A 25454-nucleotide genomic window follows, 5' to 3' on the forward strand; every position below is an offset into this window, starting at 1 on the left:
CCTCTGCGAGGCTCCCCTCGGGGGGCGTTGCGGCGGGGCTGGCCCTACCTGCACCGCTCCCCCTGACCGGGCTCCGCGGGCCTCCCTGCGGCCTCCCCCCTCCCCCTCCCCCGCCGCCCCCTCCTCCCGGCCCCCGCCGCAGCCCCACGTGTGGGGCGGCCCCGCTCCCCTCCGCCCGGCCCGGCCCGGCCCCCCCGCACCCCGGCGGCCGGGAGGCGTCGTCCCGCCCCTGTCCCCGTCCCCGTCCCCGTCCCCGTCCCCGCCGCGGGGACCCCCGGCCCGCCGCCCCGCTCCTTTCCCCGGGCTGCGCTCGGAGTTAATTAGTAGTGGTGACGGTATCGGTGTGTGGGGGGGTTCAGCCCGGTCCCGTTGGATTTCCCCTCTTGGAGGGGGGCGGTGGAAGGAAATCCTAGCCGGCTCGGCTTTTTCTTTCTTTTTCTTTTCCTTTTTTTTTTAAAAAAAAAACTTTTTCTTTTCCCGCCCCCCCCCCCCTCTTCATTCCCGCCTCCCCCCCTCCCTCCCCCGGAGAGAGGAGGGGGGATGCAACGTGGACCCCGCTGCCGGTATCACTGCGTCCCGCTGAAGGCGGCAGGGCAGCCTGGGGAGGAGGAGGAGGAGGAGGAGGAGGAGGAGGAGGAGGAGAGAAGGAGCCGCAGCGGCTGAAGCCTCCCCGCGACGAGAAGCGGTGCCCGCTGCGGGACCGGCGCGCCTCTCCCCCGTTTCTCGCCGCTCTTCCTCCGGGGCAGCATCCGCAGCATGGGCCGGCGGCGGTGGCTGTGCGTGCAGCCCTGCTTCCTATGGCTCGGCTGCCTGGCCCTCTGCGCGCAGGGAGCCGCCGGGCAACAAAAGCCGCCGCCGCGGGTCCGCCCTGCGGGAGGAGCGGGCGGCAGCTTCCCCGCCGCCGCGCACCGGGAGGAAGGGGCCGGCAGCGCCGGACGGGTCCGCCGGCGAGGACAGCAGGACGTGCTCCGCGGGTAGGCACGGCTCGGCTCGGCTCGGGAGGGAGGGAGCCGCTGCCCCGCGCAGCCCCGCGCCCGTCCCCGGCAGCGGGAGCCCCGCGCTCCGGTCGTGCTGCGGGTTGCAGCACCGAGGCGGCTCGCCCGTGGCTTTGTTTCGTGCTGAGCGGGTTTCTGCTCCTGTACAAGACTTTTTTTTTTTTTTTTTTTTTTTTCTTTTCCTTTCTTCGCTTGGTGTTTTGGGGGAGTTCTTGCTAGCTTGGTTTAGTTCATAAATCTTTATGAGGAGTCATCCCCCTTGTCCTGTGTCAAACGCAGCACAAAGCCAACTTTTATAGCCGGACTTGTGACACCGCGCGTGAGCGCGGAGCCAAGCTCATCCCCGGCGTCTCCTCTATGATTCCCCCAGGGATGGTTGTGGCCTGTTCTTGCCTATCCCGCCTCTCCTGTTCACACTAACCCGTCACACTGACCATTTCACTAATGTCAAATAAAATGGCTTGGAACTCCTTGTTGCAGAGAAAAATTGTATGTCCTTTCGGGGAGGACTTTTTTTCGTAGACATCTTTGCTACACTTTTCTTTTTGTTTTGTTTCGCGGTTATATTTGTGCTGGTAGATTTACATTTCTTACCCTCTGAGAACGTAAAACTTCAGGTTCTTCTTGCATAGATTTATATTTTTATATATGCCTGTATTTGTATGTGTTGCAGGCCAAATGTGTGTGGCTCTAGATTCCATTCGTACTGTTGCCCTGGATGGAAAACGCTCCCTGGAGGAAATCAGTGTATTGTTCGTAAGTGTCTGACTTTAAGCTTCTACTGCCCTAAGGGTAATAAGAAGAATAAGTGTTCTTCTGTGAGTTACTGATCCATTCATTTAGTATGAGAAAAGAGAATTCTTACTGTAATGAATTTGGCCAGTTCTGTCTTTTGCCTTATGTGCGATTTTTTCCTTAAAAAAAAATAAAATAAAATAAAAGAGAGAAAGAAAGAAAGAAGAAGAAAAAAAAAAAAAGAAGAAGAAGAAAAAAGTTATGGATTTATAGGTCCATATTTACTGTAAATGAAAGACTGGCAAACTGTTGTGTTTTCAGTGTTGTAAGAGGCACTTTTCTACCTATTTATTTTATTTGTAAAAGAACAAGACAGTGAAGGAAAAACAATAACAAAAAAAAAAAAACCTTCCAGATATCAAATAGTCCACTGTAATAACAAAAAAAAAAAAAAAAAAAAAAAAGCCGAAGAGGTCTTGATATAAAGCAAATGAGATCTGAAGTTTTCTGGAACTTTTTTGGTAGGTTTGGAATTACAGTCCAATGGAAAACTTTTTTACCTCTGGAGTGCTTATTCTCTTGCCTGTCATTTTTAGTTGTATTTTTGTAGCTATAAAGCATGTAGACGGTGATTATTGCTGGGTCATAATAGACGTTGTGCTGACAGATGTGGCTGTTGACATGGCTTGGCAAAAAAAAAAAAAAAAAAGGAAATCTGCAGAATATTCTGTGTAGGAAATGTCTACCTGGAAAGGAAATACAGAATTACGTTTCTGTCTGTTAGATAAAACTGATATTAGACTTTTTTTTTTTTTTTTTTTTTTTTAATGAGGGCTGTTCCCATTGAGTCTAGGCTGTTGTTATGTTGTCATCCCTTTTCCCAATAAGTGTGCTCAGCTTCAGAACTCAGGTTAAAGAACGTGCTGCCCTTTGCATAAGCAATGCAAGTCTTTGTAATACTCAGTCTAATGAACTCCAGACATCCAGGACTAAACCGGAGAAGGAGAGGGAGGAGAGGATGGTAAACCAACACCTGTGAAACTTAAAGGTGGCTTTTGGGCCGCTGCCTGATGATGCAGGACTTGTTCACATTTGTTCATTTTGCATGAGTAAATTGGCCTTGGTAATGTTTCTTGTAACTCTGCCACAGATCGCTAATTTTCATCACAGGTTGACCATAGCATTTCCAAGCAAAGTTTAGATGCATCATTCAGAGCAAGGAAGATGATGGTGGCAATGCCACTGTGGAGTAAAAGGAGCTCCTCGGAACATTCAGTCCATATTTATCGTCTCTTATCAAGTCTCAGTATTTACTTACTTAAATGTGAAACTGAGTTTTCAAAGTTTTTAGGCTGCCCAATACACTATTGAGCTGTAATAGTTTTTTCAAAGTCAGCTGGATATCCAGCTCAGTTGCAGTCAGGGAGAGACAGTGATTTAGGTGCTTTCAGGAATCTTAATAACTTACTCTTAAATTGCAGTTCTCAGTGACTCTTAAAGACCTCAGTCTCAGGTGTTTTCACATAATAACCATTGACTTGCAACAATTTCTATGCACAAAAGACACCTTTTAGCTCATGTTTAACTTACTGGAGTTTAACTGCAGCTCTCTAACATGTTTGAAGGGTGAATGATTTTGCCAGACCAGCTGTCAGACTGGTAGTTACGCTTTCCAAGTTGTATTTTTGGTGAATGTTTAAGAGCACTGATTTCTACACTTATACGTTTTGCTGAGACAATGGATCTTCTAACTAGATATATTTAGCTAGAGAAAACCTTCTGCACTGGATGATGGAGAGGACAGTAAACTTCGTACTGGAGTTGACCTGATTAAAATCATCAGCTACAACATACACTAATTACAAAGTATTGGTTCACAGAATGAGATCTGTGGACTAGTGGTGGGTCAACAGGAAACTATTCTGACTTTATTGTGTTTTCAGTTGATAATGTGATAGCAATTATTTGTGGTTGGTGAAATATTATGGTTAAATGTGATCTTTTATCTAAAGAAAAAAATAAAAGGTCTGGTTGGTTTAGCTTTCTCTTTAAATAAACTGTATGGATGAAAGCATGTTTGGGATATGCTTTCAGCTAGAGGGCTTTCAGCTGATAAAAATTTTTCCTCTAACAGATAATAAAGCAAGAAAGTGGTTTAATGTAGACATGAGGAGATTGGGCTATCTTGCATAAAGATGGACTGAACAACATTATTCTCTGTGTCCATCAAGTGCTTTAATTCATATTTCTCTTTCTCACTTTCAAGTCTCCTAATAGAAAAAGTATTTCAAAGTATTTCATATCAGTCAGTGGTATGCCTCTAATTCCAACTATCTATCAAAGCCTCAGAAACTCTCACATCTGCTGCCTTCATAGTGGTAGAGAAGGTGTTGATGATCCACATAATGATCCACATTGCATCTTTTTGATGCCCAGAAGAACAATGTCAACTGACAACTAATGTGACTTTGTCACTCTGGGAAAGAAAATGTGGCCTTTAACCAATTATGTCAAGGACTCAGGTGTACAAAGTCTTGTCTGGTTTGAATATGTTCAGCATCGGTACTAAGCTTTGTATTCGGTGGAGAAAGGGTAAAAGCACGTACATTTTGCAGGGAGCCTATCTGAACATCTTTAATGGGGCAAGAAAAGAGACTGCTTCATTAAAAGACATGTTTTTCATCTATGTATGTTTTCCTAAATTGGAAGTGGAGCACAAGTGTTCTGGGAAAAGTCTTATTTCTCCTTTTATATCCTTTTATATGTATCTATATCTATATATATGTGCAGGTATAGGTTTTTTTGTTTGTTTGTTTTGTTTTGTTTTATGTGTATGAATGGGTTTTATCACATTATCTGCCACATATCCTTGCCAGATTATCTGCATGAGGAATGTGTTGCTTTTGTAGTCCTTCATTGGAGATGTACTTCCTCATTATCTGATTCTCTCAAAAAGCCTAGAAATAGTTACAAAGGAGCTGTGATGTGTTTGTTTTTTTTTTATATATTATATACATACATATATATATATGTTTGTTTATAAGTTGTGTCCTGCAAGATGCATGCTTCTGAGGTCCTTTTGTGCTCTACTAGCTCTTAATGTCTTAGGTTCTCTTATGGTGTGTTTGCTAATCCAGCACGTTATTTAGATGAATTCATTTGGATCTCATTTATAGTCTGGATTTAGACTTTAACTATTCTCTGGTTCTGTGGTTTCTTTGCACAATAGAGTTCCCTTGGCTGGTGAAAGAGGAGTATGGCACAACATGGGGCATTGTGAGGACAGTACAATGGCACGCACAATGTCCACATATAATGCGGTGTGAAGGGGCTTCCCTGAGATTTGTTTAAAGTTAGTTTCACAGTGAGAATGTGGGAATATTTGAGTACAGAAAAAGTATTTAGGGTAACTCCACACAATCTGGAAAGCTCAGTGTTCAAACATTGGCTTTCCATAAAACAGGTTTGATGAAAGGATGGATAATCTTCCAGAAGACAGCTCCTAAAATGGTTCTAGAATAGTAACAGTAAGAGAGAAGCCATACCAACAGTTAGAATTCATGAGTCATATTGTTTATAATCATTCAAATATTGGATTCTTGCTAAATTTTTTTACAGGCCTCATGGTGTAAAATATATAATTCCAATAATTTTTCATTGCTTGTATAATGGGGTGATGTTTCTAATTAGGGAAAGAGTTTATTATCTGTATTAAGTGGTCTGACCAGTGTTTGAACGTGCCATCTTCAACTCTGTTTGTCTTCAAGTTTGTCAGGGATATCAATTATTCCCAAATTGTTTGGTTTATTTAACTTACATTTACTTTTGCATATATATTAGCTGTCCTAATGAATTGAGGATTCTGTGGTGTTTTCTTTTTTTGTTTTGTTTGATATTTTGATATTTGATATTATTTTTCCTGTGACTTAAGACTAAGGTTACTGTTAATCACACTGTCTTTTAAATGTGCTCTTCCTCAGCAATCTGTAGAAATAGCTGTGGTGATGGATTTTGTTCCCGTCCTAACATGTGTACTTGTGCAAGTGGACAAATATCACCTACTTGTGGACCAAAATCCAGTAAGGACTTGCTCTATTTATTTTCCTTAGAGATTTCATGTTAAGTAATTCTTCTTAATGTGTCAACTTAAAAATACCATGTAAAATCTTTAAGAATAACTTTTTATTACTGCATACATATACATGTCTTCCACTTGAGTATATCTCTAGTTTTATTGATAAAAATTGATACATGTGTGCATATTTACTCTGTGTGACAAACTGAAAAAAATGACATGTTTAAACAGATAAGCGTGTTTAAAAATAAATGTGTGTGGCATTAACGTTTTCCTTGAGTCCGTTTTTGTAAGAAATAAAGATTATGTGGCCTTCAAGATAATTAGAAGTGCTACATTGCTGTAATGGAGAACCTCTTTCACTGATGCTTTTAAAATAATGGTTTACCAATAGCTGCAAGTAACAGTTTTGGTTACAGAATACCTGAGCATACCTGTAAATACACAGTACATGCTGTTCACGTTTGCTGTCATGCGAAGTTCTTGTCTGCTTTCAGATGTCTTTGTTTTTATCCATCCACATATTTTCCCATAATGCTTGTGTCTATGTGTCTGGGCTCTCTGCAGCGCAGCAGTGCAGCATCAGGTGCATGAATGGCGGTACATGCGCTGACGACCGGTGCCAGTGCCAGAAGGGCTATGTCGGGACCTACTGCGGGCAGCGTAAGTAGTCATCCCTGTGCGTCCGGTTTAAGCCCACATTGGTCCCACAACTCAGCCCTCCCACTTTAGGCAGTCTAGGAAGATAGGAGAAAGCCCATATGAAGAAATACAGTCTAAGAGAAAAGTGTTGCTATTCTGCCGGACTATGTGTAGCTGGAAGTCAGTTTATGCATGAAGTGCATTTGTAGTCTCTGAAATTCAGATTAGGGATTGAATTCACTGAATCGTTTTGGCTGGAAGAACCGTTTGGGAATGATGACAGTATACATCCCACTCACCTTTTTTTTTTTTTTTTTAAACCAGATGATCACTAATATTTCATTCTCTTTGAAGAAGTTTCTTGGAAGAGGAGCTTAGCTGCTATGTTATAGCATGTTTTTCTGTTTGACTAAAGAAAAAGATTAAATATGGTTCAAGCTCTTGGATGCTTTTTCAATTTGGCAGACAAACTAGAAAGTCAATTATTTGCATAACTCTACCTATCACAGAAGAGTGTTGACAAGCTATACAGATGCAGTAAACAATAAAAATGACTAAAGGCTGTAGAGGTGAAGAAGGACTCAAAGACCTAGTGTATTCTGGGGGAATCTGGCTAGCTGAGAAATTAATTGCTGAAGGTAGTCTGAAGAAACTAGAAACATACAAAAATCACTGTGCAAAGAATGCTTAGACTGAGTAATGTGGAGGAACATCCTTTTGTTTTAGTCTTCTCTGCAAATGCAGAAGCAGACTTGTTTTAGTTTTAATTTTGCCTGGGTAAAACACTCTAAAATTCTAGGTAATAATCATTGTTATTGTAAAAGAAAAGATGATTGCCTATTTAAGTGGTGTCTTTAAAGCAACCCACAAAATCTGAATGAACTTTGGAAACTGCTCTCAGTGAATATTTTTGTGTTCACCATGGAGATATAGTGCATTTTTTCCAATACGAAAAATTTACTGACTCTAGATTCCTGAGGTTCTTTTGCACTGGATACTCAAATATGTAACAACCCCCATTATTAATGTGGGGAAACCTCTGTAGGAAGGCAGTGTAGAAATAGAAACTAGACTGGAATCCCTTTGCTGTTCATGTGACTTGAAGATATTGGGACTTTCAGACTAAATGAGTAGATTTGGACTGTATGCTAACTCTGAACATGGTTTATATGTTCTGAAAGCAATGAGCTTGATCATAGATTAAAACACTTTAATGGTATTTTTCAAACAAGCTGACAAACAGTCTTCTTTTCAAACTGAGAAGATTTCAGTGCTTTGCGAGGCTTTGTTTCTTTATTCACACCATTGATAAATAGCATGAGTGGGTGCATAGAAGTTCCACAAGTGTAAGAGTACTTTCTCCATCTATGTATTCTGTGGATTCATACCAAGAAAAAAAAAATTATTCCTTTGATGGATCTTTCAAGAAGCATAGTTTCTGAAGGTACTTAAAGATAACTTAAACTACTAATTCTTTTGCCTTGCTCCAAGTGACATGCTAGCCCTGCTAGCAGTATGAATTCTGAACACTGAGTTATCTGTCTCTTTGACTCTCCAAGAAACCCCCCTTCCTGAGAGGTTTGTTGCTGTTGGGAGTGGATAGTACAACTTAATCTGTGCCCAAATTAGTTGAGTTTGTATCTGATAACTTTGGTGATGGATGTGAGTTCTTATGATTAGTGACTAGTGCTACCCAACTGTTTAAAAATACACTGAAGTTAAGTGTCTGCTAAAAAGCTGTGCTGAATATGATTAATTAAACAGCTGTTTGCAATTAAGGTGAAGCAGTTGTAAGTACTAATGGAATTTGACCTGAACAGTCATTATTGCTGATGTTTGATCTTCAGGTCCAAAAAAACTTAGAGTAGTTGAAGGGAAAAATAATTTTTGAATAGCACATATGGGAATCTGAAATGTCATTAGCATAGCTTTAAAAACTTTTTTTTTGTTGTTGTTGTTAATTAAAGCTGTCTGTGAAAAAGGCTGCCAGAATGGAGGACGGTGTATTGGACCTAATCGCTGTGCATGTGTCTACGGATTTACTGGCCCTCAGTGTGAAAGAGGTAAAAGAAATAAATAAGGAAGAAAATTATAGGTGGTTATATGCAGCAATGTGCATATATGTGTTTTATACAGTGTATTTACCAGCTGAACCAGTAAGCTTCCAGCAAGAGATTTATTATTTATACTTTTATAAAGTTTTCCTTTACAGTCCAGTAGCTACACTTCGGGTTGGAAAAGCTGTCTCAGTTGTTAGAAATTAGAATAATTTAGGGTGCTTATTTTGTTTGTATGATAGTTACAAGATGAGTTATGTTTGCTTTCTCATACATGAAATAACATTAGAGCAAATTGCTGCTTGTGTACGTCTCATACATGTAACTAAATAAAGGATTGCTTTTCTGTATAGCAAATCTTTTATGGGGGGAATTTGAGAAGTTACTTGTACTGGTTAATTCTGTCATACAGGAAAAAGTTAGAGAAGGAGGAAAAAAAGAACCATAATAGGTGAATTCAGTTCCATGAAGCTATTCTTATTCATCAAAACAACTTAAACACGTCTTACAGTGCTTTCGTGAATTGGGGGTCAAATCAGGATTTTCTTTTAAAGTCTTTTAAAGAAATTCCTTAGCCGTTTCTAGAAGATTATAGAGTCAGTTTTAATGATTCCAAACAAAACATTTTTAGTGCTACACTACGTGATTAGCACAAAAATAATTTAGGCACTATATCCATATGTAGTCATTTAGAATAAACTTATCACTCTCAGAAATCTATACTTTTTGCTTTTTAGTAAATGGGACCATTGTTTGTATTTTGAAACCAAGACGACTCTGAAGAAATATTAATGTAGAACTGCTCAACGTTAGATGTAACTGTAGAAGGTGTTCTGTGTATCAAACTGATAATTACTGTCCAGCTAGGATGGGTTTTTAAAGAATGGATATAGTGAGAATTGCTTTTCAGAATGGTAATAATAATTGTACATCCTTTAAAATGAGGTTGTCAACAATAATCAAAACTGATGCTGAATAGCTTAGCAGAAATATAACTCTTTGTCTTTCTTAAAGTTAGTGTTATTGCAAATAGTTCTCATCAAAAAAGATACTGAAGAAACTGAGCAACAGAATGTGAAATCCTGAATGCATGTATGCATTGTTATCTCACTCCTTTAAAATATTCAGTGGGTTATTAACATTAAAAAGAAGGATGAAGTCATATACATGGACAGAAAATATAAAGTTTAGAATTACTCTTGTAACATCACATTCTTAATTCACATCAGCAGAGGGTAAGACACCCCCTAAGAGCAGAAATAGACTTCTTTGAGTCACAGAAAAATATAGATGAGAAGTGACCTCTACAAGGCCATTTAGTCCAACCTCCCAATCAGAAGGTCTGATCAGGTCAGCTTGTTCAGGTATGTGTCCTGTCTGTAGAGTTTTAAACACCTCCAGTGACTGAGATTCCACAACATCTCTGGACATCCTGTTCCATTATTTCTTCACCCTCATGGTGAAAACTTCTACATTAACATCTAATGAGAGTTTTGCATGTTCCAACCTGTGTTTGTTGCCTCTTGTCTGAGAGCTGAGAGCATCCAGGAAAAGTCTGGCTCCAGTTTCTCTGCACCCTTTGGTAGATAGTGATAAACCCTCAAAACCTTTTCTTCTTAATGCTGGTTAAACATTGTTCCATCAATCTTTCTACACAAGGCAAGAGCTCCAGCTCCTTGACCAGTGCTGTGTCCTTCCCTTGTACTTCTTTCTCTATGTCCATTTCTCTCTTTTGTTGGAGAGTCAAAAACATAAACAGTACTTCAATGCAGTTTTACAAGTGCCTGTCGTGGTTTAACCCGGCCGGCAGCTAAACACCACGCAGCCGTTCGCTCACCCTCCCCCCTCCCTCTCTGGGACGGGGGGGAGAAATGGAGAGTGAAGCCCGTGAGTTGAGATAAAGACAGTTTAATAAGACAGGAAAATAATAATAACAAAAATAATAATAACAATAATAATAATAATGATACAATGGTGATAATACGAAAGTAATAGTATGTACAAACAAGTGATGCACAATGCAATTGCTCACCACCCGCTGACCGATGCCCAGCCTAACCCTGAGCAGTCCGGCCCCCTCCCCCCAGCTAGCCACCCCTATATATTGTTTAGCATGCCGTCAGATGGTATGGAATACCCCTTTGGCTAGTTTGGGTCACCTGTCCTGGGTCTGTCCCCTCCCAGCTCTTACTGCACCCCCAGCCTGCCCGTTGGCAGGACAGAGCAAAAGGCTGAGATGTCCTTGGCTTAGTATAAGCACTGCTCTGCAACAATTAAAGCATCGGGGTGTTATCAGCACTCTTCTCATCCTAAGCCAAAACACAGCATTCCACCAGCTACTAGGAAGAAAATTAATTCTGTGCTAACTGAAACCAGGACAGTGCCAAATGCAGGCAAAATGACACTTTGCTGAATTGGATGCTATGGTCATAGTGATACAGCCCATGGAGATGGCCTTCTTTGTTTCAGGGCTGGACCACTGATGCATGTTAAGGTTTTTGTCTACTAGGACTCCCATAATCATTTTCTCAGAGCAGCTGGCAGCTGGACTCCACCTTTATTGTTCCATCACTTTTGTCAGTCCTAGATGTGAGACTTCTGCCTTTGTTGGACTTCTTGAGATAACTTCTAGCCTATTTTTTTCAAGCTGTCCTTGTCACTCTGGATAGCTACTCTGCTCTCCAGCATATTGACTGGTGTCCCCAGTCTGGCATCATCTGCAAACTTGCTGGAAGTGCACTCTTGTACCATCATCCAGGTTGTTAATGAGCACATTAAACTGTTACTTGTCCCAGCACTGATCCTTGAGGGTCTGCACCTCTTTCCTAGACTCCAGCTGGACTTTGCACCATTTCTTACAATTCTTTAAACCAACAGTCCAGACAGTTTTCCACTCCCTTTAATTCATGTATTAAAGCCTGTATCTCACTAATGGCAATTTCTCTATGGGCAGCTCACTCAAAACCCTTGCTATGTCAAGCAACATCCACAGCTCTCCTTCATATCTTTGTACCATTGACCTCAGGGTTGAAAGCAGTGACATCATTTGCCCATGGTAAAACCATGCTGTCTGATCACAAACAACTTCTTGCCTTTGTGTGCTCAGAAATAGCTTCTGCCATGGAATTCTGTGTGGCAAATTCAGCTCTGAGGTGCTCAAAGCTGCATGTAAATCATGAAAATATCTGATACCTTTTTTGACATTTGATGACGGTGGAAATGGAAATGATTTCCTTACGGAAGAAGGAAATAATTGAACCAAACCCTGACAAAACCAAAACCAAAACCAACCAACCAACCAACCAACCAAAAAAAAAAAAAAAAAACCACACACAAAAAAACAGGAATTTCTATTTGCTATTCCAAGTTTGCTTTGTATACCCACTAGATGTCACAAGCAACAGAGAAATGTAAAGGATGAATTTGTTTCTTTGTCTCTAATTGCTTATTACTTTCATTCTTAAAACCAGATTTACCAACTTCTGTACATAGCTGTTGGTTTAGTTTTAGCTGTTACATGTTATATTCAGCCCATTCTTTCTTAGATGATTCTTGTGAACTAAGCTCAAGGACTTGATTCTATTATATTTTGGTTAGCATGGAAAGCAAGAAACATAAGTCTGTTAAGAACTTCATTAATATTTAGAGCTGTTTTCAGGAATCTATCTTGGTAGAATGCACACCTGTCTTTTAGCAAAAAGGAAATATTACTGTCCATTTAGGATGGATTTTCAAAGCAGCCTGAAGGGGTTGGACAATGTGAGGTTGCTTAATATTTTAAGCTTTAGTTCAGATGCAGCATACATTTGTATACATTCAACAGATAGATATTAGCTCTGGCTGGACTGCTGTGTGATAGAATCGTAGTATTGCAAATTAATTTTGATTCTTTTTAGTATTGACTGAATTCATATATATTTGATTTTTTTGCCAGACAACTTGGTAAACTTTCCTTTTGTGCCAGATAGAAGCAATTGCCTATGATTAAGATTTGCTTTTAGTTTAGAATCTGGCTAGTTTCAGGGCTGTGGAATCCTGTCAATAGACATGGCAGAATCTAACTGTGGTGGTGGATCAGTTTTTATTAAGGATGGCTATACTCTGAATAGAAGTATTCTGTTACTTCTTTAGAAGATTCTAGTACTTACAAGTATTGCAACTATTTTTTTGCTGTGATGAAAGCATTGCAGTCTTCTTTCTTAAAATTCATTGTGAAACTTTAAACTGCATAATCTAAGCCACATAAAGGAAAAAAAATATATAATTTGGTGTTCCTATTTCTCATCTGTCTTTTAAAGTCTTAGATTCAATCTAGAGAAATGTGATGTGTATAGTGTCTTAAGTCATTTAAGCTATAAAATATGTTTTGTATGTTTGTTTGTTTGTTGGCGGGGTGGTTGTTTTCTGAAAGTAAGTAGTAGGCTAAAATTGCTTCTGCTATTGTCACAAAAATATAGCATATGTATAAAATAAATATAATTTCATTTATAATATAAATTTATAATATACATTTTGCAGTGGTGGACAGGATTAAATAAATTTTCTCCTAGTCCTTAGTGTTGCAAGCTCTCAGCTTAGTCCTGATACTGGGGTAATAATTAGTATCAAATGAATAAAGAAGTGTGTATGAGTTCAATCAATTTCTGGCTTTGTGATGCTTATGTAGTATCAGTTGCATAGTCCTAATTTGTGCTTGCTCTGCAGTAAAACATTGTGATATGAATTAGTAACCTACAGTGCAAGATATGGTAGCAAACTTTTCATGTATGGTTTAAACATAATAGATATACATACATACCAAAAAACATACCAAAATATTGAGCAAACTAGTTGTAGGCAAGGCAACATATGTATGTACTATTGTGCTTGCCAGGTTCAGCAGAGTATGGTATGCCTGTAGGGAGGGATTAATTTCTCTAAAGTAAATAAGCAGCTTCTCCATTTTTCACAGCTACCTAAGTTTTTGTTAATGTTGTGGAAGTGTCTCAGTTCACTGAATCTAACCTGTCAAAGTACATGTAAAGAACCTACTGGCCATAATGAAAATATTATTCATCCTTGTCTTACATTCTTTGCGCTGTAGTCAGTTTTGTTATTGTCTCCTTTATGGAGGCCACCTCCAGCTTGAATGTTTGTAAACACATTGGCTGCTATTGAACTTTTAGCAGACAGGAATGTATAGTCTTTCCTTCTCATCTGTTCCATTATCTACCAGATTTTAGATCTAAATGGTGTAGAACATCTATGAAGACACTGTATTTTAGACTTTATGGACACAATGAGTGCATGCTGACTTTTGGAATTTTTTCACATACACTCCGTATATTTCCAAATATAAATGGCAAAACACGAATATTCAAAACCAGTTACTAATTTATTGTACTATTGTTCATTGAAAGATGAAAAGTCTCTTACATAGTAACTGCAAAAAGTTATATAGGCTATAGTTATAAATAACTATAACTATAAATAACAGTTAATTTTTTGTTTCACATGAGCTGAAGTACATGACAAAAAAGTAAAAGATATCTTAAAATTTTATTCTGTTCAACAGTAATTTGTAATTTACACTTTAAACCTAATAAGTTCATGCTTTCAAACAGAATGCAGAAGGCAATGATTTCTTCATCTGTTTGTAGCAATAGGTGCCCCATAGTACTTTACAGTAAAAAAAGGCCTCAGTAGTTTAATTTTAAACTGAGCTTAGCAACAGTTCATAACTCTTTAACTAAAATTTTATAGTTTAAGGTTATGTGTACTTCCCTTGCAAATCACATCAGAGTTATAAGGGATTTTGTTTTGTTGATGTTGTTGTTTGTTTTTTGTTTTTTTTTTTTTTTACATTGCTGTGTTTTAAATGCATACTTTTTATTGTTCCGTAAATTAAGTTCTTTTAAAATAGGTATTTTCTCCCTAATGTAGAACATATGTAGCTTTCCTTCAGATTGGCCTCCCAGACTCAGTTATATGATAAAACGTGACTGCTTGTTCAGCTATCTGGGCTCCTAGCAGACTAATTTCCGGGCTGGAGACAGGAGGCTGAACAGTAACTAATGACTGGCATGATTACAGTATTTAACTTGAGACTTGCTGCTGGGTTAACAAGAAAGCAGAACCTGTCTGGGAGCTCGTGCTTCACTTTTTCAGATATATACAATGACCTTTTATGTTTTCTATCAAAGTCTGCTCTTATGGTCAGCTTCTTCCCTTTTTATTTGTAAACATATAAGATTCAAGCATTTGATTTTGTCAGTTTTTTACAAAAGAAAAAATAATAGTAAAAAAAAAAAAAAAAAGATATTAAAATTTAGCTATCCTCCCTCTTGAAAAATAATAAAGGAACAAATGATGCAGATTAAAAGGCCTCGTCCTCAACTGTGTTCCCAAAAAAGATTTTGTTCTAGCATGACCAGGTCTCCAGATCTTTTGATTTCTCAAGATTGTATTTATGTATGAGCAAATAATCCTTTTTTTTTTTTTTTTTTCTTTTTCTTTTACAAAGCCTCTATGTTTTTAAACTGTTGATCTGTAGAGGTATATAGAAGGATGGAAAAGCAACAATATTTTCTTCCTTCTTTATCATGAGTTAAAGTGAGGAGAGAAGCATCCTGTGACTATTGTATATTTGCCTTCATCCCCTGTAGAAAGAGAAGAAAACAACACTTGTGATTCTGTGCCAAAGTGGTGGGGTAGGTGCCTTTGCAAGGGGGTTGGATTGAGTAAGAATGCCTGCATGGTTTGGGAAGAACATAAATTTGAAGATGGGAGAGGACTTCATCTAAAGCTAACAGGTCTGAGCAGGTGAGAAAAGAAAAACAAAAATGTAAGTCGAATACAGTATAAGAGCTTCAGAAAGGGGGGATTTTCTGAGTTGTTCTCAGGAAAATTGCTGGTATTGTACCTTATCCCAGTGTATTCACTGCACTTAGTGTTCCCAGAGGTATGTGTAGTAACCTCCTCTGTGCAGGCAGCAGTGTTGGTATCAGCTCTGCAGTGCCTGCAGGCACTCAGCCTGAGCCATGGGAAAGCCAGAGGAGGGATAGCAACGGAGCAAGAGAAGGGGCCGAAGAGTGGGACATTGCAGGAGATGGTGAACCAGGCTCAAGGCAGGGGATGTCACTGCAACAAAAGTTTGTTTTCTGCGTTAGGAAAACATACATCTCATATGGTATTTGAGAGCAGCTGTCTTCATCTGACCTCCCCTGATAGGAGAATAGTTAGTGTTGGTTGTGTATCTAAGGAGAAAGAAAAAAAATGTGAAAAAGAAAAGGGCTTATTCAAGCCAGCACGAGGATGGAGACGTCAATTAACAGTGCAGAGAGAGCTAGGGTGAAGGAAGAGACATGTTCAGAGAAAGCATTAACAATATGTAGTTACTGGGGCAAAATAGGGGAGGACAAAGGATAAAAAGATCTTGAGTGGAGCTATTTTAAATAAATTCATTAGCACATAACTGTTACAAAGATTTTTTGGTGTAATACAACTGAAAAACATTGAGCCTATATAATAAACTGGCACAATTTTATAACAGACTCGATGCTTCTAGAATATTATTTTATTATACAGAAAGCATACAGTTCACATTTAGGCTGTAATACTGTGGAAGATCCTTGTGTGTGCGTGGGCTGGGATGAAGAGTCACTTAGTGACTGCAATTTAGATGAAAGCAAGGAGGGAAAAGAAATGAAATTTGTAACAAACTGCACTCTCCTGTGACAGGTATGCAAAAGTTCTTGTAACTTTATGCAACTCCTTGATATGTATTATTGGTAACAGGGCCACAAGAAGTGGAAGCATTGCAAGTTCAGTGAGGTACAGCAAGAACTTTTGGGGGCATACTGAGATAGTGTTTATTTGGTTGTGTGCCTCTAAGCTCATAAACCCTTTTGTCACACAGGCTATGGCAAGTTGTGCCCATGTTTTCCTGCCTGCCTGTCACAGAGCATAATAGTGCAAGTGGTTCTGAACAGGCCTGTGCTTTTTCTCAAGTTGCTTGGTGTATTTCAGCTGTCCCCCAGTGATCATAAACTTTGTTCTGGTGCATAACACCAAAAATGATTTTGTGATCAGTGAGCTCTTCCTTTTTAGTAGGAGCTATGAGAACATGATTTTTTAATTTTGCTGGTTTTTGTTTTATAGTGGTTACTGTTAGCCTAAACTGAAATAGATATTCATTATGTGGGGTAGGATGTGTGCAGGTAGTGGGTGCCTGCTCTGAAGAGGTAACCAGACAAAGCAAGTATTATTATCCTGCCCCTGAGAAGGGCTGTGGCACCATGAGATTACTGCTTGTTGAAGGTTGAGCAAGGCAGCTTCAGTAGGCTAGCAGTGAACCAAATACCCTGATTATTATTTTTTTTTATTTTTTATTTTTTAAACTAGGGATTTATCCTTCTCATTTTGTCGAGGTTAGCATAAGACTGCTGAATTTTTTATACTCAAGGAGTGAGTGCAACTGAAAATGTCAGACATTTTTGGAGAAGGCAGGAAGAAAGGAAGGCAATAAAATTAAAAATATATATATATATATTTTACTAAATGCTGTCCTCAAATATCAACAATCACTCTTCTTTTCTTCTTGCCACAGGGCCACGTGTCCTATTACTTACTTTTTTTTTTCAGTGCACAGTAAGTGCAATACTTACCTGCCGAACACTAATATTTCATTCATTTCCAGTCCATTTTAGCTGTTGGGAAGTGGAACATGTGGTGTTGAGTTATTTTCTGCATGTTTGTAAAGGACTTGTGAACTTGCTACTTATTTTCGTTATTTGTTTGAGACTAGGTATCTCAAACTCAATAAATCTATTATATACCTAAAATCTGAGGTTTATAATGCTTAGTTAAGTGCTGTCCTTGTTCTCTCAGGAAATTCTGTTCCTACAGTGAGTACTGTCCTGAAAATATTTGCATACGTGAACAGTTTGATAAACTAGAGTAATTCTGAATGGGAAATTTAGAAAGCTGCTTTCATGTTCCATCTTAAATACAAACAGCTACTAGAATTACAGGAATATCTAATCTCAGTTTCTAGCACTAGATTACCTGGTTTTAACATCCATTGCGACCTCCAGTAACAAGGTTTTCAGTTTTGTCTTCTCTCCTCTTTCACAAGCTGACAAATAACCAAATCACTAAGAACCCCGCACATTGTGTACAGAGAATGTGTGTGTATGTTGTTAGCAGGTATCTTAAAATTTCTCTCTTCTGGCTGTGCAAATGATTAAACAAATTTTAAAAAGATACAGATAATTCTGAACATATTGTTGGCAATAATGATTAAGAAAGCAGTGTAATTCCAGACAGTATCTTTCTCTTGCTTCCCTCTTTAACTTCGTCTGGGGACTTCAGCATATAATGGTTAGTATTCCTTTTCTCTTGCTCACTTTTCCTCTGGCAGTACTGTAACATTCAATCAGTTAGATAAGTATGGGTGCAGCAAACAATGTCACTTTAAACTGAAAAGCTACTGATGTGTAGCATACATATGTAAATTACTTTAATAATTTTTACAGTGAGCATAGTACATGTTGTCTCTGAATGCAAAAGATCAAAGCAGGTTATGCTGTTTTGGACAGAAAATGATCATGGTAGCAGACACGGTGAGTCTGAACCTGCAGTTCACAGATGTGGTGGGAAGCACAGTCATCTAGGTATGAGCTAGAATCCATGTCAGGGATCAGAGCCCCGGCGTGCTAATAAACTGACCAAAGATGATCTCTGGTCTCAGGTGTTCTTGTGGTCTGCTACTACAAAAGAAAAAAAAAGATGAGGAAAAGATGGTAAATTTGAATATAGGCCTTTACGGGAAGCTAATAGTGGGGTGGGAGTCTACGTTTTGAAATGATATGGCATGGAGAGGGAATCATTTCCTTCACTCGTTTTGTAGAGCTCTCAGGTCTTTAAGGAAGCAGACAGCTGTGGGCATCCTTAGTTCTGTATAATGATTTTTGTTGCTACATTCTGAATGAACACAAAGATATTCTCTACTTAGATATAACTGTTCAGCTTCTTACTCATAGGCCTAGAAGAGTCTGAGTTAGCTTGGCTCAATCTGCCTTAGAGATATATCAGTTTATGTGATGGAAATTTGTTGAGAATTTTATCAAAAGATTTCCTCTTCCGTATTATTTTGATTAGTCCTTAGTTCTGGATGACTTCTGACCACAGCAGTTTGTCAGAAGCAGCTCCTGACCACCATTTTAATTCATTAATCCATTTTAATTCATTAATCATTTGATTTCATTAACCTGATTATTTAAAGTACCTCCAGAAGAGTATGGGTATATTTCCAGATAATCTCCAGAAAAATCTGGGGGAGATTAGAGGCTGCAGTTTACAGCTTTAAAGTTTAGGTGAGAATGGGTTGAGAGAGATGGAAAATACATGTAATACATGTGGATGTGAAAGGCATGACTTGCAAGCAGTGTGGGAAAGGCAATCTGAAATGTTAGGGAGCTGCTGTTATGAGGAATATGAAGGGCTCCCAACAGATGAGATGTGAGCTCTTAAGCAGCTTTGTAAGGAAATCATTTCAAAAAAAAAAAAACACAAAAAAACAAAAAAAAAATTGCTTCACTGAAACAGTGTACTGAAGAGAAGGAAAATAAAATGAAAACCTAGAACATAGTAAAACTGATACTCATGCCAACAGGAACTGTCTTTCAAAGAAAGTGCAAAGTCCCCCGAAATACTCAAGTGAATAGGAAAACTTCTGTGAAATTCAGGAAGTACCAATGTTTATTATTGCTTATATAGGCATTGTAGGCAGATTTTAAAATTGCAAGAAAGTGCAAATAATTTAACTTAAAGAAGCCAGCTTGGAAGTACTGTGAAAATGAATAAAAGTTTTTTTTTGTTTTGTTTTTTTGTTTGTTTTCCTTTTTTTTTTTTTTTTTTTTTTTGAGATTGGACAAATAGATTTACTGATAAATCTATCAGAGAAGGGAGGGGGGAGGACACACTTGGAAAACTCTACCTGTGAAAAGATCCTGCTGAGAGATATGGTCTGAAATGCTTTTTATGTTTTGTAGAGGTTTATATTACTCAGGAACGTAAGGTGAATGGAAAGAAGCTCTTGAAAGTGCCTGTTCAGGAAGCCGCAGCACACAGGAGAGCTGCCACACAGGATCAGGGCAGGGGGTGGCCTAGCTGGCATCCCCTCCCTGTCTGTAGCCATTTGAACAGGAAAAGTGTGTGGTGACTTTTCCCAGGGTCAGGCAGTGCTGTGGTTTAGAATTTTTCTGAGCAAGTGGCATTGTAATCATTTTTAACACCTTGCCCTGAATTTTTATGCTGTGCTTGTGTCCAGCATTGTTTGTCCCCTCCCTCACTCTCTAAAATCACTCACGGACTACCCATTTCCTGCTTCTTGCTACTTGCCTCTTGTTTCACTCTACAGTCTCTTGAAGAGCCTTTGGTTGGGGTCCTCTGGGAGTCCTGGTGGGTGGTATCTGCTCCCATCTGATAGGCATGCTGACTCTTTAAATAACTGCACTAGGTATACAGGCCTCAAGTTTTCTTGTACAAAAGCTGCATTGATTCTTCCACAATGCTGCATTTATCAGTATTCCTGCATCAGTTAAGGTCTAGGTGTTGAAAAAAGGAGGCGTATGGCATGCTTCTTTACTCTTGTTTTTTAAATTCAGATTGGTGTGGGCATGGAAGCTACAGAAATCCTGCAATTTCTTCCTTTTTTATGTGAAGATACATGAATTTCTGTAAACTTGGTAATAAAGTCATGCTTTTGGCTCTGTGGGGCCTATGTCTTCTTTTGACTGTCTGACTTAATCTGCTTCATTGGTTTATGTTAGTCCTCTGGTTTGTAAATTGCAGACATGAAGTCTTTGCATAGAAATAAATAACCTTCTTGGAAATGTTCCACCTCCTCTTCCGTATGATATATAATTTTTATTACTAATATCAAGTTTTGTAAAGAAGTCTTTAAATGGAAAGCTTTAACTGTCCTTTGAGTACAGTATGGAAACTGTTTTTTTTAGTGTTTGTCAGTGTTTTCATGTGAAGACTCTCAGTTCTTTGTCGGGTGAATTAAAAAGCAGATTTGCTTCCTATCCTTAGTCATTGATCTTGCCAAGAGCATCCACAAAAAGCAGTCAGTGCAAATACTGGATCAGGACAGAGCCCACCACTGCAAAGATCCAGTGCCATGGGTGGTGCCCTTAGGATTCAGAAATGACTGAAGCAAGCCCGATGGCACCTGTGCTGTGTGGACCAGCTGGGAGCTCAGTCCCCTCCCATTCTCCTGCTTGCCCCCATCGTGGAAGAGGGGAGAGAACAGGAAGGGCAAAAACAGAAAATTCCGTGGCTGAAATAAGGACAGCTCTAGGGCTGAAACAATGAAGCACGTGCAAGCAAAGCAATACGAAGAATTGGTTCACTGCTTCCCATTGGCAGGCAGGTGTTCTCCATCTCCTGGAAAGCAGAGTTCGTCATGTGTAACAGTTACATGGGAAGACCAATGCCATGAGTCCAAATGTACTCTCCTTTCCCCAAACTTCATTTTGAGCGTATCATACAGTGCAGGACATCCCTCTGGTCCTTGGGGTCAGCTGTCCTGTCTGTGTCCACTCCCAGCTTCTCATGCACCATAAGCCAGATGATGGAAAAAAAAAAAGAATGAAAGTTGCAATGCTGTGCAAGTACTGCCTGACCATAGCTTAAAACACTAGTATGTTACCAACACTGTTTTAGAAAAAAATCCAAAATGCAGCACTGTATTGGCTGCAGTGAGGAGAATGAACTCCATGCAGCTACCAAAAAGTTCCTCAGACAACACAGGTTTATAGTGGACATTTTAAGAAAAGAAAGGAATAGACAGGTATTTCTCCAAATTAATATTTAATTGAAATTCACATTTATTTTGGAAATTAAAATTTAATTAAATAAGAATAATTGCTGCAGCAAATTGAAAATAAATTGTAATGCCATCAGTATAGGATGGGTCTCACTGAAGATTTACATGACAGTTCCGTAGAACAGGTGATGTTTTCGTCTATCCCTGTGGTGGCAGGGAGGGGTACTGACAGGACATGAAAAGCCCACCTGATAAACACATGGCTCAGAGGCTGGTGCCAGCACCGAAATCTTGTTTTTTTTTTTGACCATGGGGCGCTTTACTCGGCACCCGGCCTGATGGCCGCAGATGGGTCACTATCTCTTAGAGGAAAATGGATCCTGGGCCAGGAGCTGGCAGGGCTCATTGAGAGGGCTTTAAACTAGGTAAGATGGGGGATGGGGCTGAAACAAGGCTTGTTGGAGCTGTGCCAGGGGGAACAATGGCAAGGCCAGGGGATAAGGCAATGGCCCAGCTGAAGTGCATCTACACCAATGCACGCAGCATGGGTAACAAACAGGAGGAGCTGGAAGCCATCATGCGGCAGGCAGGCTACGACTTGGTTGCCATCACAGAGACGTGGTGGGACCACTCTCATGACTGGAGTGCTGCAATGTCTGGCTATAAGCTCTTCAGAAGGGACAGGCAGCATAGAAAGGGTGGTGGTGTGATATTAGAGAATCTTTCGATGTTGTGGAACTCGAGGCTGGGAATGACAAGGTTGAGTCCCTTAAGGTTAGGATCAGCGGGAAGGCCAACAAGGCTAGCGTCCTGGTTGGGGTCTGTTATAGACCGCCGAACCAGGATGAGGAGATGGATGAGGAGTTCTACAGGCAGCTGACAGAAGTTGCAAAATCATCAGCGCTTGTTCTTGTGGGGGACTTCAACTTCCCTGACATATCCTGGAAGCACAACACAGCCCAGAGAAAGCAGTCTAGGAGGCTTCTGGAGAGCCTGGAAGATAGTTTCCTGACCCAGCTGGTTAGTGAACCTACCAGGGGTGGTGCCCCATTAGACCTTCTCTTCACAAACAGAGAAGGACTGGTGGGAGATGTGGTGGTCAGAAGCTGTCTTGGGCAGAATGACCACGAAATGGTGGAGTTCTCTATTCTTGGTGAGGCCAGGAAGGGGACCAGTAAAACCACTGTATTGGACTTCCGGAGGACTGACTTCGTGCTGCTGAGGACACTGGTTGGTAAAGTCCCTTGGGAGGTAGTTCTGAAGGGCAGAGGAGTCCAGGAAGGCTGGGCACTCTTCAAGAAGGAAATCTTAATGGCTCAGGAGCAGTCTGTCCCATGTGCCCAAAGACGAGCTGGCGTGGAAGAAGACCGGCCTGGCTCAACAGAGAACTGTGGCTTGAGCTTAGGAGAAAAAAGAGGGTTTGTAATCTTTGGAAAAAAGGGCGGGCCACTAAGGAGGACTATAAGGATGTTACGAGGCTGTGCAGGGACAAAATCAGAAAGGCCAAAGCTCAACTGGAGCTCAATCTGGCTACTGCCATCAAAGACAACAAAAAATGTTTTTATAAATACATCAACGCAAAACAGAGGACTAAGGAAAATCTCCATCCTTTACTGGATGTGGGGGGAAACGTTGTTACAAAAGATGAGGAAAAGGCGGAGGTGCTTAATGCCTTCTTTGCCTTAGTCTTTAGCAGCAATACCGGTTGTTCTCTGGATACCCAGTACCCTGGGCTGGCGGAAGTGGATGGGGCACAGGATGTGGCCCTCACTATCCATGAAGAAATGGTTGGCGACCTGGTACGGCACTTGGATGTGCGCAAGTTGATGGGGCCGGATGGGATCCACCCAAGGGTACTGAGAGAACTGGCAGAGGAGCTGGCCAAGCCACTTACCATCATTTATCAGCAGTCCTGGCTATCGGGGGAGGTCCCAGTTGACTGGCGGCTAGCAAAAGTGATGCCCATCTACAAGAAGGGCCGGAGGGCAGACCTGGGGAACTATAAGCCTGTCAGTTTGACCTCAGTGCCAGGGAAGCTCATGGAGCAGATTCTCTTGAGAGTCATCACGCAGCACTTGCAGGGCAAGCAGGCGATCAGGCCCAGTCAGCATGGGTTTATGAAAGGCAGGTCCTGCTTGACAAAGCTGATCTCCTTCTATGACAAAGTGACGCGCTTGGTGGATGAGGGAAAGGCTGTGGATGTGGTCTACCTTGACTTCAGCAAGGCTTTTGACACCATTTCCCACAGCATTCTCCTCAAGGAACTGTCTGCTCTTGGCTTGGGCTGGCGCATTCTTCGTTGGGTTAGAAACTGGCTGGATAGCCGGGCCCAAAGAGTCGTTGTGAATGGAGTCAAATCCAGTTGGAGGCCGGTCACTAGTGGTGTTCTCCAGGGCTCGGTGCTGGGGCCAGCTCTCTTTAATATCTTTATCGATGATCTGGATGAGTGGATCGAGGGCACCCTCAGTAAGTTTGCAGATGACACCAAGTTAGGTGCATGTGTCAATCTTCTCGAGGGTAGGAAGGCTCTGCAGAAGGATCTGGATAGGCTGGACCAATGGGCTGAGTTCAACTGCATGAAGCTCAACAAGGCCAAGTGCAGGGTCCTGCACCTGGGGCGCAATAACCCCAAGCAGAGCTACAGGCTGAGAGAGGAATGGTTGGAAAGCTGCCTTGCGGAGGAGGACCTGGGAGTGATGGTTGATAGCTTAATATGAGCCAGCAGTGTGCTCAGGTGGCCAAGAAGGCCAACAGCATCCTGGCTTGCATAAGAAACAGTGTGACCAGCAGGGCTAGGGAAGTGATCGTCCCCCTGTACTCGGCTCTGGTGAGGCTGCACCTCGAGTACTGTGTTCAGTTTTGGGCCCCTCTCTACAAGAAGGACATCGGGGTGCTTGAGCGGGTCCAGAGAAGGGCGACGAAGCTGGTGAGGGGCCTGGAGAACAAGTCCTATGAGGAGCAGCTGAGGGAGCTGGGCTTGTTCAGCCTGGAGAAGAGGAGGCTCAGGGGTGACCTTATTGCTCTGTATAAGTACATTAAAGGAGGCTGTAGCGAGGTGGGGGTTGGCCTGTTCTCCCATGTGCCTGGTGACAGGACAAGGGGGAATGGGCTTAAGTTGCGCCAGGGGTGTTTTAGGTTGGGTATTAGGCAAAATGACTTTACCGAAAGGGTTGTTAGACATTGGAATGGGCTGCCCAGGGAAGTGGTGGAGTCACCCTCCCTGGAGGTCTTTAAAAGACATTTAGATATAGAGCTTAGGGATATGGTTTAGTGGAGGACTGTTAGTGTTAGGTCAGAGGTTGGACTCGATGATCTTGAGGTCTCTTCCAACCTAGATGATTCTGTGATTCTGTGATTATATATCATTCCAACCGTGTTAAGCATTGGTATTGTGAGTTGTTTGTCATGCATTTAATTTCAGATTGTGTTATAACTACTAATTCAATGGTGTTGTGTGCATGATTTGACATACATTTGTATGTAAAATCAGTCTTTGAAGAGGCGGGAGGTAAGCTTTGTTATTTCAGTTATAATCACATGATAGCTCCTAGGTAATCAGTTATCTGAGCTCTTCTATAAAAACAGGTTTCAACTGTGAGAAAACTTATTGTTCTTACTCTAGTGAAATAAAGGCATTTTTCTCAGCCTTACAAATTTTAAATGCTATATGATGTGGAGATGTGCCTGTTTTCTTTAAATAACTTGCAGAGTCCCCAGAACCCCAGCTGGGTTGTGCTGTAACCAGGACATTCTCACACTCTAAATGACCTGGTGAACATTTATTTTGGCATTGCTCAATTTATGTAATTAAATAGTTGACTGCTCTGTGACTGCTCTGCTACACTATAAAAGTGTTTTTTCTATGGCTGAAATATCATAGGCTGCCTTCTCATTCTTTCACCACACCAACATGAGGTGATTCTCTTTGCCTTAAGTGAATATTTGTCATCATTTTTATGTGTGGCCATAAAGCAAGTGTGGCCTTGTGCCAATATAGAAAATACATGGATAGTTCAACAGATTTGTTTTAGTAGAAACATGTTATTGACTTTAGAGTAAAACCCAATTTTTTGATGTTTTTTGTATACATTTGTTTGTAAACAGGGTTTGTAAATAAGCCTGTAAATGTTTGTAAA

At 40.6% G+C, this 25454-nt stretch overlaps 1 protein-coding gene across 2 annotated transcripts in view; it reads left to right on the forward strand.

The window, feature by feature from the left end:
- The first annotated feature begins 261 nt into the window (after positions 1-261).
- The window catches only part of FBN2 (fibrillin 2), a 193095-nt gene continuing 167902 nt past the window's right edge, over positions 262-25454 (forward strand). For both annotated transcript variants that reach the window (XM_038170468.2, XM_038170469.2), the window contains exons 1-5: positions 262-974; positions 1669-1751; positions 5711-5809; positions 6373-6468; positions 8415-8510. In XM_038170468.2, the coding sequence (XP_038026396.2) occupies positions 757-974; positions 1669-1751; positions 5711-5809; positions 6373-6468; positions 8415-8510 (592 nt within the window). In that variant the 5' untranslated portion in view covers positions 262-756. The remainder of the gene's footprint in view (positions 975-1668; positions 1752-5710; positions 5810-6372; positions 6469-8414; positions 8511-25454) is intronic.

Source organism: Anas platyrhynchos, chromosome Z (genome assembly GCF_047663525.1).
Source record: "Anas platyrhynchos isolate ZD024472 breed Pekin duck chromosome Z, IASCAAS_PekinDuck_T2T, whole genome shotgun sequence".
NCBI classification, from domain to species: Eukaryota; Metazoa; Chordata; class Aves; order Anseriformes; family Anatidae; genus Anas; species Anas platyrhynchos.